General features: G+C 36.5%; 1 protein-coding gene across 7 annotated transcripts in view; it reads left to right on the forward strand.

The window, feature by feature from the left end:
• CD47 (CD47 molecule) overlaps nucleotides 1-13,486 on the forward strand; it is a 56,793-nt gene extending 43,307 nt beyond the window's left edge. For 2 of the 7 annotated variants that reach the window (XM_047793047.1, XM_047793007.1), the window contains exons 5-11: nucleotides 60-152; nucleotides 1,837-1,929; nucleotides 3,472-3,564; nucleotides 8,781-8,812; nucleotides 10,168-10,192; nucleotides 11,057-11,089; nucleotides 13,244-13,486. In XM_047793047.1, coding sequence (XP_047649003.1) covers nucleotides 60-152; nucleotides 1,837-1,929; nucleotides 3,472-3,564; nucleotides 8,781-8,812; nucleotides 10,168-10,192; nucleotides 11,057-11,089; nucleotides 13,244-13,248 — 374 coding nt within the window. In that variant the 3' untranslated portion in view covers nucleotides 13,249-13,486. Of the gene's footprint in view, nucleotides 1-59; nucleotides 153-1,836; nucleotides 1,930-3,471; nucleotides 3,565-5,641; nucleotides 5,689-8,780; nucleotides 8,813-10,167; nucleotides 10,193-11,056; nucleotides 11,090-13,243 lie in introns of all 7 variants that reach the window. The other 5 variants (XR_007136561.1, XR_007136565.1, XR_007136564.1 and 2 more) reach the window with 5 other exon arrangements.
• The last annotated feature ends 371 nt before the right edge of the window (nucleotides 13,487-13,857 follow it).

Below are 13,857 nucleotides of genomic sequence, written 5' to 3' on the forward strand. Positions count from 1 at the left end.
TTCCATAAGAGTAGGAAGTGTGAAGGAAGATATTAATTATTATTTTTAATTATTAACAGGTGAATATTCAACAAAGAATGCTTGTGGACTTGGTTTAATTGTAATCCCTACAGCAATATTAATATTACTTCAATACTGTGTGTTTATGATGGGTGAGTATTTGTTATTATAGTATGATTTTGCCCTCTTTTTTCATTAAAAAGAAGCAATTTTGGTTAAAATATTTTATGTTTTTAAATAATGCAATGGAAGTTGGTTTATTAAAAGATCCCCCCCCAAAAAAAAGATTTCCCAAGCTACTTTTAGTGACATTTCCCCATATGGTTTTAGTTTTATGTAATTTTTAATTTTATGTAATTTTATAAATGTTTATAATTATATATAAATATATATAATTTTATATAATAAATTTTATGAAATTTTACATATTTTTATAAATTTAATATTTTAATTTCATATAATTTTAAAGTTAACTTAGGTTTTCAAGGCTTTCAGTTATCTTGTAAAAAATGGTTTTCATATATATTTGATGTCAGTGGTTTTTTAAATTATTCTGTGTAGTTTTTAATGATTATCTTCATATTTTTATTTCAGTTTTTGGAAGCTAAAAAAAGTAGATATAAAACATGCCCTCTCTCTTCTTTTGCTGTGCCTCTCTGTTTAAAAAAACTAGTTCTGGAGTTCCCATCGTGGCGCAGTGGTTAACGAATCCGACTAGGAACCATGAGGTTGCGGGTTCGGTCCCTGCCCTTGCTCAGTGGGTTAACGATCCGGCGTTGCCGTGAGCTGTGGTGTAGGTTGCAGACGCGGCTCGGATCCCACGTTGCTGTGGCTCTGGCGTAGGCCGGTGGCTACAGCTCCGATTCAACCCCTAGCCTGGGAACCTCCACATGCTGCGGGAGCGGCCCAATAAATAGCAACAACAACAACAGCAAAAAAAAAAAAAAAACTAGTTCTACAAAATAGGATTATAAATGATAAATAGTGGCTTTATTATTTTTTTTAGTTACTGGCAGATCTGAACATAGTAGTTTTAAACAGTGATGTAGATAGCCAACCTATAACTGATGTCATTTTCACTGCATTTTGAGCATAAATCACTAACATTTTTATTATTATTAAAGTCTGTTTTTTTCCATTTGTGTTTAACTCTCAGCCTTAGAGCCTATCTCTGGCTTACTGCACATTGGAAAGGTATCAGTTTGTTATAAAATCACAGATCTAGACACAGCAGATAGAGGTCAGGATGTTTACAGTGGTGTGTTGGCATAATGATTCTCTCAGCCAGAGCAACTTTGTGCACATGTGGCAAAGCCAAGCATAAGAGCCATTCATGTGGTAAAATGCACAGGTGTGGTAAAAGAAGCATTGTTTTAAATGAACCCAACTAGTTTCCATGAAGATATGGGTTTGATCCCTGGCCTTACTCAGTGGGTCGGGGATCTGGTGTTGCCGTGAGCTGACGCAGCTCAGATCCCGCATTGCTGTGGTTATGGTGTAGACCAGCAGCTACAGGTCCAATTTGACTCCTAGCCTGGGAAACTCCATATGCTGCGGGTATGGCCCTAAAAAGACAAAAAATATATATATTTTTTGGTAAAAACTATCAGTCCAGCTCAGCTGACTGTGAAAATAAAAGGTTGCTGAATGTGTAAATCTGGAGCTGACTGCTTGTGTGGGAAGAAGACAAGGTCTGGATCACTGGAAAAGAATCTACTGTCTGACAAAGAACTCTAGAGACCATCTTTGGTTATAGGATATTATTCTTGATTGCACAAAATACAAGCAGGAGTGATTTCTTCTTAAAGATTCTCAACCCACTGTTCCTCTCTCCAGCTCTTGGAATGTCTTCCTTCACCATTGCCATATTGATCCTTCAGGTATTGGGCCATGTGCTCTCTGTGGTTGGACTTAGCCTCTGCGTCTCAGGTAAGAGCCCCATCCTTCTCCACTCTCACTTTGTCTTACTAGAGATGTCTCTTGAACAGAGCTCTTCTTTCCCTCTTTTTCTTTCTTCTTCTTTTTAAATACATAGACTTTATTTTTTAGAGTGATTTTAAGTTCTCAGCAAAATTGTGTGGAAAGCACAGAGAGTTCCCATATACCCCACATAACAGCTTCCTCCTCTGTTAGTGTCTCCCACCAGAATGGTAAATTTGTTATAGTTGTTGAATTAGCATTGACATAATATCACCCCAAATCCATAGTTTTACGTTAGGGTTCATTCTTAGTGTTGTACATTCTATGATTTTTTTTTTTTTGTCTTTTTGCCTTTCTCTAGGGCTGCTCCCGCGGCATATGGAGATCCCGAGGCTAGGGGTCTAATTGGAGCTGTAGCTGCTGGCCTACGCCACAGCCACAGCAACAAGGGATCTGAGCTGCATCTGCGACCTACACCACAGCTCACAGCAACACCAGATCCCTAACCCACTGAACAAGGCCAGGGATCGAACCTGCAACCTCATGGTTCCTAATCGGACTTGTTAACCATTGTGCCATAATGGGAACTCCCTGATTTTGATAAATGTATAATGACATGCATTGTAGTTATAGACATGATATCATATAGAAAAGTTTCACTGCCCTAAAAATCCTCTGCTCTGCCTACTCATCCTTCCTCGCCCTAAACCCCTGGCAAACCACTAATCTTTTCACTTTCTTCATAATTTTGCATCTTCCAGAGTCTTATAATTTGAATCATACAGTCTGTAGTACTGAATAACATTCCATTGTATGAGTGTACCATGCTTTGTTTATCCCCTACTGAGAGACGTCTTGGTTGCTCATTTTGGGGATATTAAGAGTAAAGTTGCTCTGAACACCCACATATCTGTTGTGTAGATAAAAGTTTCAGCTCCATTCAGGTAGATACCAAGGAGTGCAATTGCTGGTTTGTGCATGAAGAGTATATTTAGTTTTCTAACACATTGCCAAACTGTCTTCCAAGGTAGCTGTACCATTTTGCATTGCCACCAGCAATGAATGAAAATTCCTGTTGCTCCACATCCTTGCCACCATTAGGTGTTGTGAGCTTTTCTTTAATAACTCTTCTCTTCATCCCACTGAGAGTGGTGCTTTCCACGTTGCCGTGAGACTATTGGCTGTATATGGCTTGTAGGCTGATCATTCGAGTCGCTAAACTGCTATGCCTGTATTTGTGGGAAAGCTTTCAAAATAACCAGGTTCCATCCAGTTGGTTGGATCCTTATGCTTTACAGACTATTTTTCCATTAGTCTTGATTGATAAGGTACATGTTCTGCAGATAAGGCTTTTTTCTTTTAATAATTTGGAGTCACTTCACTAACTGACTTAATAGTGATGAATGTACGTAGATAATTTTTGTTTCTTGATAATTAGAAAAAGAAATACTCTCCTTAAAACTTGATATTATCACTTTTGTTGTCAGTTCTTTTCAAAAACTCAGTTATTTTATGTGAATTTCTAACATAAAATTGTATTTGTTTTTACAGAGTGTACCCCAGTGCATGGCCCTCTTCTGATTTCAGGTTTGGGTATTATAGCTCTAGCAGAATTACTTGGACTAGTTTATATGAAATGTGTTGGTAAGTCAGCCTTATTATTTTTAGCCAAGAATTTCAAATATATAATCTGGGAAATGCTTTTGATTGATTCTTACAGTTTAGAAACAGAGAAATGAATTGGTAATTCCAGATGGAAAAAATGCAACGAATGCTGCTTTATTTTTTTTTTTTATTTTTATTTTTTGCTTTTTAGGGCCACACCCACAGCATATGAAAAGTTGCCAGGCTAGGGGTTGAATCAGAGCTACAGCTGCCGGCCTACACCACAGCCACAGCAATATGGAATTCGAGCCATGTCTGTGACCTGCACCACAGCTCATGGCAATACTGGATCCCCAACCCCCTGAGCGAGGCCAGGGATCGAACCCGCATCCTCATGGATACTAGTCAGATTTGTTTCTGCTGTGCCACAATGGGAATGCCCAGCTGCTGTATTTTTGAAATAATAAAATTAGAATGATTCAGGGGTACTGAAAGAGGGTAGAAGTCATACGCATTCATGAAAAGTTTAAAGATTATTAGGTAGTTTCAGAGAAAGCAGCTTTATGTTTTCAAAAATATAGATTTTTTTATACCAGTAAAAGGAGAGTGTTGAGGATTCATTTTCACTAATTAAAAAGGATTTTAATTGGCTCGTTGTCTCTGTAATAGAGCCCTTCCACAGAGGCCTGTTTGTCAGTTGCTGTTCTCCTTGCAGACTGTTTACAAACCTTGTCTCCCTGAAGTAGACAGAACTGAAATTCAAAAACTGTCACTTTTGTTAATTAAAGAGCAGTGCGCTGTGACACTTGACTTTAAAATATTTTTAGTTGAAACCAATATAATAAAGACATTGAGTTTTAAATTTTAGGCTTTTACTACTCTTAAAAATCAGTTGATAGTAAATGTGGACTTAGCTTACTATTTCTAAACTTTGTATTTAATCTTCAAATTTTCAAATAACAGGCTTCTGTATTAATTATTATTTTTAATATGTTTATAGAAATAGGTGCTTTTAATAGTGCCTAAAAACTAGTGTTGTCTTACTCTAAAGCTGTTCCCCACAGTCTAGTTTATATTAGTCTTCCTTTAAAAGATGTGTTTTTTATTTACCAAGTAAAGCAAACTCTTAAACATTTGTCAAAAAATGCAAAGTTACAAACTAATGGAGTAAAAAAAAAAAATCAGTCTTTTCTGCTTTGCCTTAGGTGAACTTTATATTTCTAGAAATTAACACAAACCTTGAATTGTTATAGTCGGATAATTCCCCACATGACTTGCATAGTACTTTGAAAGAAATTTTACCTTTATTTCTGAACTTGAACTTTCACTGACTAATCACTGAGTTCAATTCTGTTACATATTTTTATCTCCCTTTAATGCTTCTTAGCTAAACAGTTAAAATACTTAACTAAAATTTACCATCTTTACATGTGCATAAGTCAGAGCTGTTTCCTCAATGACGTTTTCTTAGTTCAGGCCATAAAGCCTAATGAATATTTCTGAAGCAGAGTGGCATTCATTTGGAAGCCATCGTGAGCATCACATTATGAAAGCTGATACATGTTCTATTTTTGCTGAGTCTTCTAATCACCATTTGTCTGGTTCCTGGAGATGGCACTGCTGATGATGTTGCCACCTCTGAATGCTTGAGAACAGAATGTGACCTGCAGTTTCCATACATCATGATGTAGTAATAGGTGTCTTTGACTGATGGTCAGCTCTTTGTTCTTTTCTTCCCTCATTATCCGGATCTCCCTCCCTTTTATCCCCATCTCCTCCATGCCTCCCATGTCTAATGAAGACCAACAGGTCTGGAGATGCTGACTTAAACAGAACTAGGCATTGTCTGGCTGCTACCCCCTTGACTTTGCTCTCCATTCCCTTCTCCATCACTACATCCCTAAGAAGCCCATGAAACCAGTGTAATTATAAATGTACTATTCTCACATTAAAATCAAAGTGACACTCAAATCCTGGAAAGTTCCCCAAATTGTTTTTTCTTTAGCATAGTCTAATATATAAATATACCATATGTAACTTAAGAATTTAGTCCAACTTTATTGACATTCTGAGAATATTCTAAATTAACTTTTCAAATTGACTTGTCTGATGCCAGAGTTCAGAGAAGCACCTTCGGTCAGTTGAAGGGCAAGAAGAGAAAAGGTACAGGAAAGTAGCTGTTTAGATAATGTGATAGACTAGAAAAGTTGATGTGTTTTTCATATATAATCTGAATGTGTAAATCTGAGTATGTATAACATTAAGGTTGCAAATTTGAGCATTTGTATCAGGAAGTAAAAATTATGAATGCTTCCAGCATAACTTTTACTTGTTGCAGATATTCTGTTCTCTTTTGGAAAAGTCTAATGAATGTGTCTTGACTTAAATGTGATAAAATCCTTAGGTAGCTAAAAAAAAAAAAAAAAAAATCCCAGCTATCTTGGACTAAGTTTATATCCCTATGAGAGGTTTAACTTTTTTCTTTTTTCACTATTTCCAAGTTTAAATTTGTATCCTTAATTGTTACTATAAAGAGTAGGGTTTTAAGTTTCGTTTTCTATGTTCTTTTCTAACTGTGTTGGGGTTTTTTTGTTTATTTAGTGAAACATTTAAATTCCATAAAATGAAATCAAAGGCTGAGAAGAATAACAAAATGAGAACATATAGAAAATTAAAAAGAACCAACTAAACTCACTGAAATTGGGTGTAGTATCAATATAGGATGCTTATGTCCATTCTTTACAAGGATTAATACTTGTTAATTTTTTAAGCCATTACTATTTAGTTCAGTCTAAGGGAATATAATCATGTTTTGATACAAATCAACTGACTAGCAGTCAGAAATGCTATTTACCACAACATGTCAGATATTTTAGAATGACACGAAATAGATATGTAAAATTCAGTAATAATTTCTTGCCTATTGTTGGAGAGAGGTGGATCTGACATCAATATGTATAACATTATAAAAGTATTCCTGAAAATTCAAAACCTAGAAATATATTTATTGTATGTGTCAAATGTTTCTGGGAAAGAAGAACAAATTAGAAGAAGCATTGCAAGTGAGCTCATATGGAATCCTTAAGGCTTGTGATTTTAAAATATGTATATTTATTAGTGTCGATGCCTTAGGCACGTGGTAACAGCAGATAAATCACAATCCCTCTTAAGTCACCGTAGGTCATATGCCTATTGGAGAGGATTAACTCAAGCAAAATTCACTTCTGCACTGTTTGGTTTTATAATATTAGAGGGATCACAGCTGACTGGTGCCCTTTGAATAATTATTTTTGTATAGATCTCTGTTTCAGAACGAGCTAGCCAAATGTGACTTTCCTTGGATCTGAGAATCAGAACTCAGAAAGTATTCTTTACGTGTTATTAGGGTTATTAGAGGAGTTGCTTGGCAGTTCCCAACACTAATTCTGATAAATAATTTATAAGCTCATAAATATATCACTAAGATCTTACCTCTGGCCCTTCACATTACCAATCAGAAATTTACATAGCTATTCAGTTCTCTTCTCCCTGATAGAACTTAGGTACAAGACATGGTTTAGTTGAAGTAAGTTGTACCTACATGTACGTATCATGGATCAAGTTGTATATATCATGATTGTCCCTAGTGAAGATCTATAATTCCGCTTGGTTCATTTGGGAGGATGCTAAATGTGATTTACCTATATCCCCAACACATCTTACTCCGTAGTACTTTAAAAAGGAGGTTTTCTTCTTGTTTGGTTTAAAGGACCAAACCACTCCCCAAGTGCCTCCAGTAAAGGAGATTTACTTTAAAGCACACACAGAAATGGGAGTCTCATGAGAGCAGATGCATAACTGGGCCTCAGAGACAGTGGAACAGTGAGTGAATACTTAGGCATTAGAAGAATCCAGCACATCTCTAAAGACTGAGTAACCATATGTCTTCTCAGTAACCAGAGTTAGCCCATGACCTGCCAGTGACAGTTCCTTAGTTCCTCTCTCTTTGGGTCTTTACCTACTAGCCAACTAGCTCATCCTCTCATTAAAGTTCTTATTTTTTTATCCTATTTTCACCAATATATTTTCTTACCTTTGACTCTAAGCTTTGAGCATCTCCTTGGTTTCTTTCTATATCTCCTCTTTAGGTTCCAATGAGAGAAACTTTTCAGGCCAGTCTATTGCCATTTCACCTGTTGGAGCAATCCTTACCAGCTTCTGGCCAGTCTGTAGGTTGGCCACCATTGGGTCAGGTCTCACCCCCATTTCCCCTCCATTTTGGAAGCTTGATAAGTGGGCATGGAGGAGTGGTAGGAAATAATTAGCACAGAAGACCAGAGCAGTTCTGGGGGCCTGTCTCCATCTGCTCATAAGCAAATCCAGTGCCATCACCAAGTCCAGAGGAGAATGAAATTGACCACCCGGTAGCATCACCCTCCTGCAGGGTGATTCACATGATGTTGCCACTTGATGCCTTTGTATCTGTGGGTCTCTCATTCTTTATTTAAGACTGGTGTTAGCTGCTCCAGGACCTCCTCACTTGGTTGTCATAAGGAGGTTCTCTCTTCTTCCTTATGCAACTGGGGCAGTTCTTTTCCCTTTTGTCACTCTCCTCATGTCCCATATTCTTTCATCTTCATTAACCAACCCATTCAGAAGCCACAAAGGGTAACTCAGACAGCTAAGAAGGAATACAGAGAAAGGTTTGATTATAGCTTAATTGGCTGCCTGGAATAATTCTTTAAACTCAGAGGGACCTGAATATTTTCTTTAGTTTGTCTGCTCTCTGGAGCTCTGAAAATTGGAAAGATAGAAGAAGAACAAAAGAAGACTGAGCTACAGGGAACAAGAGCAATGAACTAAGGGTGGGCCATGGAGTAGAGGCAGAAAGTGGTCCTTGCCCCACTCATTCCACATTCCAAATGGGTTGAGTAGGGAGAGGTAGACAGCCTACAGTGGAGGTGAGTAGATGACAGCGTTTCTCCACCATGAAGTGTTACAAGTGGCTGACTTGGGGACAGATATGGCATGCACAAAGGAGAGACTTTGTATGTTCAGTATTTGATTTGGGTGGGTTATTTGCATCATTTTATTCTGTCAATGCATATAATTAAGAGTGTTCTGTATTTGTTTAATAGACTATCAAGGCCAGAACTCTTTCAGTGGAGTTTCTGACACCCTTAGTTTTAGCCCTGAAAGTCTATCTTAAAATATAATAATTGCCTTAATTTCTTTCATTTATTAAATTCACTTTCTTCTTTTTTAATTTTAATCAGCTTCTGATCACAAGACTATACAACCTCCTAGGGTAAGTTGAAATTTCTTAAATGAATGGGGTATGATTGTTTGATGGTTTAGACCAAAGAATGGTAATTGAAATATTGGATCTCTTTGCTTGCTGTTTAGTATAATATCAAAGTAAGAGAACTCTGAAGTCTTTTCGTGACCTTCGCATGAATAGCTCTAATCCATTTTAAAACCTATCTTTGGTCATTTACTAGCAATGGGAAAGAATAATGATTCCTTAAGATTGCACTGACTTCTCACACCCAGAACTAAAAAGTTTGTATGTAAGATTAATGGTCCTTATCTGCTGAAGGAAGCTGATACCAAAATATTTCCTCACCTGTTGGATCCATTGGATGTGCATATGCAGAATGATAAGGAGGGCATCAAAATGAGGGACCGAAGTTTATGTTAAGTTGATTTCATTAAAAATGAGAATCTATAAAATAAATATAAATATGACCGAAAGTAGCTATTCTGAATTATGATTCATTTCTCTCCTTTGCCCATTTTACAAGCATTTTTCTTCCTCCAAACTATACTATCATTTTCACTGTATCTTAGATCCCTTAATACGCTGAGAAAATTTCCAAGAAAAGCAAATTTAGGAGATAAATTGAGAGGGATAAATGGGGGGGAGGGCTTATAAAGACTCATCATGGTGACAGGCACATGACCTACTTTATGGAAATAAGATCTGGAAAGAACTCTATTGTACTCATCTTCCCATAACAGATTGATAATAGTTCTGTCTGGAATGCCAAAAGTGAGACCCCTGTGTGTGGCAGGAAGTGAAGATTATGTGTACTCCTAAATCTGATAAGCCTCAACTGACGTGCCTGAGCAGCCAGGGAAGTGGGGGCGGGGGTGTGCATCTCACCCCACATGTGTTCATTCTAAAAAGATTGGTGCTAGCTACTTGGTCACAAACAGCCAGAAGTTTCTAGGGAAAGTGCGTCTGTTAGAGATATCCAGCCATTAGACCCTTAAATCCTAATACATTTCCTTTCCTTGTTACTGAGTTCAATTTGCATGACTTGAAAATGATTCTCTTTTGCTCTCATCTCTAGTTTAACTATTATTTATCATATTGCTATTTGTGTTTGTACTTTTGAGAAGTTAGGATTTCTTGAACTAACAGGGTGAGGTGGTGAAATCTGTATGAAAAAAAATATTAAGAGAATAGTACAGTTATTATAAATTACTTGACTTGGCAAGCTTTGCTTTTCTCACTAACCTTTATTGCCTTACTCTCTTTTTTGACTGTAGGACTCACTGTTTATTATATAGTTTTAAATGTTAGTATATATAAATTTTAGTATAAAAGGACATAAAATAAATTCTTTTTTTTGTTAATATATTTTAAATATTTTCCAGAAAGCTGTAGAGGAACCCCTTAATGGTATGTGGTGTTACAGATTTGTATATTCTTCTTAATCCGTTACCAGGTCATAATAATTTGGCCCCCAAAGCAGTTAGAATGCTGTCTATGGGGAGTTCTCTGATGGCCTAGCAGGTTGAGGCTCCTGCATTCTCACCGCTGTGGCTCTGGTTGCGGCGTAGGTTCAATCCCTGGCCCAGGAGTTCCCACATACTGCCTGTGTGGCAAAAAGAAAAAAAAAAAATACAAGAAAAAAAAAAAAAAATACAAAAAAAAAAGCAAGAGAGAACCTGAAATAAACGTTGCAACTCTCATTAAAAAAAAAAAAAAAAAAGAATGCTGTCTATGCCTTGGAAAGAATCTTATTTTTTTTTTCTTCCCTTGCCTTGACCTCTTTTCTTGATTATTCATCAAGAATTAAGAGTATTGCTTTTGTAATGTTACCACCCCTGAGAAAAATACATGTTTTCTGTCTCTCGAGTAGTTGCTTGTGCTAGCCACATGATATTTAGGGTGAGGGGACTATTGCCTTTTTAATTGGCCTAGACAAAATATAACACCCCCAGTAGAGAAAAATCTCAGTTAATTTCAACTTCTAATTATGAATTTTCAGAAGACGCAGGCTGTTATCATGGAGTGAGACCAAAATATCTCACCTTCTTTCTCTCTAAATCTAGATCTATATTCCCAACTGATTTTGTGTCCTTACGGAGCCTGTGGGTATGATCCACAGAAAAGGCTTCTGTAATCAAATAATGGCCTTAAATTTAATTTGGCTTTAGATCTGTGGAATAGTTGGCATGATATTACTGCATATTTATTTAGAAATGATTTCTAACTGTGGAATCTTACTAACTGTCTGCTTGGCTTGTTACTAATTCTTAGCATTTAAAGAATCAAAAGGAATGATGAATGATGGTAAGTATAAGATGCAACTGTAATTATAGGTGGGTTAAAATATGGCCATTAAAAAATAAAATTGCTTCTTGAAAGTATAGCTTTTTTTTTTTTTTTAGTAAAAGGGACACTTGTCAAATCATAGAGGCCTACATTTCTTGGTTTATACAACTTAAATCTACTCTGTTAAAACTTGCAAAAGTAGTAATATAAAAAGTGTAAGGTATCACTAATCAGATCTCCAGTCATATTGCTGATAACAAGAGAAATTATTGTTTTTTAAAAAATTTTTTTCAGGTAGAGTATCTGGTGACTATAATTTTAAAATGCTTTTTTAGGAGTTCCCATCATGGCTCAGTGGTAACAAACCCAACTAGTATTCATGAAGATGTGGGTTTGATCCCTGGTCCTACTCAGTGGGTTAAGGATCCGGCATTGCCATGAGCTGTGGTATAGGTCACAGACACAGCTCAGATCCTGCATTGCTGTGGCTGTGGCATAGGCTAGCAGCTACAGTCCCAGTTTGACCCTGGCCTGGGAACTTCCATATGCCACAGGTGTGGCCTTAAAAAGACATAAAAAATAAGTACATAAAATAAAATGCTTTTTAAAACACATAGATAATCTGGCACAAATCTTGATCATATTGACAGGGTTTCTTTTGTGCTTGTGTTGGTGATTTTGTTGCGTTTAACCCATATCTCTGCTTTTCCAAGCAGGAACAGGGTTCTAACTTTGTAGGAGAGGATTTAAAAAAAGAGAGAGAAATGTTTAGTCACACCAGCTTTTGCTTCTTTGTTTTTTTGGAGCTCTGGGCTAATACCTTTTAATTTATATTGACTATCTCAAAGACCTATATTTATTAGTTCTTAAAGATAAGTGAGATATTGAGTGCTATACAGTTTCATTTTAATTTTACCTTAACATGTTATACTTTAGTTCTTTTAACATTTCAATAACTCTGTTTTTCTTTTATCAGAAATTTCTTCATACCTTTGATAATTACAGTCATTCCTTGATCATGTTAATAGCTCGCTTTCTGTTCTACTGTTTTAAAGTCTGTGACCTACCTGCTCGCCTCTGCAGCAAAGTGCACTCTTTAACTCAAGAGGCCATATTCCTCTGAGTACAATTAGTTTTTGCATAAGATTAAAAACACACCAACTGCGTGTTGGTGGACTAAATTTAAAACAATGATTAGACTGTGTTCAATAAGCAGTCACAGAATGATCCCACTTTTGTAAGTCTGTGTCACAGCCTTTATTACAAAAAAATGCATGTTGGCTTATACTAACCACTGCCCTCCTTAAAAAACAAAACAAACAAACAAAAAAAAACCCACCATGATTAATAGGAATAATATTAAATGACCTTTAAAAAAAATCTGGTACCTGAAAGTGTGGCATGGTTTGTTCGTGTTTACATTCTGGAGTTCTATTTTTTGTTTGTTTGTTTTTCCTTCTCCTACTGTGGTATCTTTCTTCTATAGGTGTATGAAGAAGCTAAGCTTTTCTCTATTTTTTATAAAACCAGTAGAAGAACCTTAAGTGCCTTTTCCTTTGTTAATTTCCCTTAAGATGTGACTTTTTTGCACATGAAATTTCTGACAACCTTTGAAATTCCCTTAAATTTGCTAATTTTTAGCTGTTCAGAATTGATTGGGTATTTTTCCAAATGTCTGTCTGATGGGCCCTTCCCCCTGCCAGTGCACACTGCTCACAGTGTATCTGCCTTGTAGGTGAGTGAGGCTGTAAGTATCCTCTCAGGACCATGGTACCACTTCCTTTTTCACTAATACCTAATCCCATGTTTAATTCACTTTAAATGAATGGTGTCAATCTAAAGTAAATGTGATAGAATATTATTCTAGGATCAGTGTCTTTTCTTTGGAAAATCAGCATCTCTTGGCTTCCCCTCAGCCAACCCAGCAAACAGAGATTATCAGACCTTACTGATTTTTTATTTCCATTTGGTATTGGCCTTTTACTTACTGTAACTAAAAAGGCTAATGATTTGCCTGGTTAATGTTTGTGGCCTTTGCAAATCCAAGATTAAATCATTTTTTTTAATTGCCAGATACTGTGTTTCTTAAACTTTTTAAAGTACATCAACTTTTTGAATGTATATAAAAATAGACATGCGTAGTGATTATATGTTCATTTTTCAATTTTCCAGAATAACTGAAGTGAAGTGATGGACTCTGATTTGGAGAGTACTAAGACGTGAAAGATACACACTTATGTTTAAGCACCACGGCCTTGATTCACTGTTTGGGAGAAGAAAATAAGAAGAGTAACTGGTTTCCATCTATGGGAGAAAGTAAATCATTGACCTTTAAATTGTTACAGTTTAAGTTTTTATTCAAAGCATTTTTAATTTAGTTAATAAAATTACAATCTGTGTTGTGTGCCCAATTGAGATCCAGTTTTTTTGTTGTTATTTTTATTCAATTATGGACAAAAGCAGAGTGGGCAACTTCCAAGAATGATACCTTTCAGATCCTGGGGTTTCTTGACCCTAGGTCACCAGGTTAAATTGATTCAAGGTGAGAATTCCTGGCACTAACCTGGTTACCCAGTGGTATCTCTGAAAACGGTGGCTTTCATTGAACCTTAGCAAACTGAGTTTGCAGCCACTTTGGCAGTTATGGCCTTAACCTGAGTAATGTGTCTGCTGCTCCTGGGTCAAGGGAATAACAAATTGAGTACACACAGAAATTTGGTTGGGAACTGCCTACATGGAATGTGCTACTGATGGGGATCGTGGTCTTCATTCTTGGGGGCTGCCAC

Source organism: Phacochoerus africanus, chromosome 1 (assembly GCF_016906955.1).
Source record: "Phacochoerus africanus isolate WHEZ1 chromosome 1, ROS_Pafr_v1, whole genome shotgun sequence".
Lineage (NCBI taxonomy): Eukaryota > Metazoa > Chordata > Mammalia > Artiodactyla > Suidae > Phacochoerus > Phacochoerus africanus.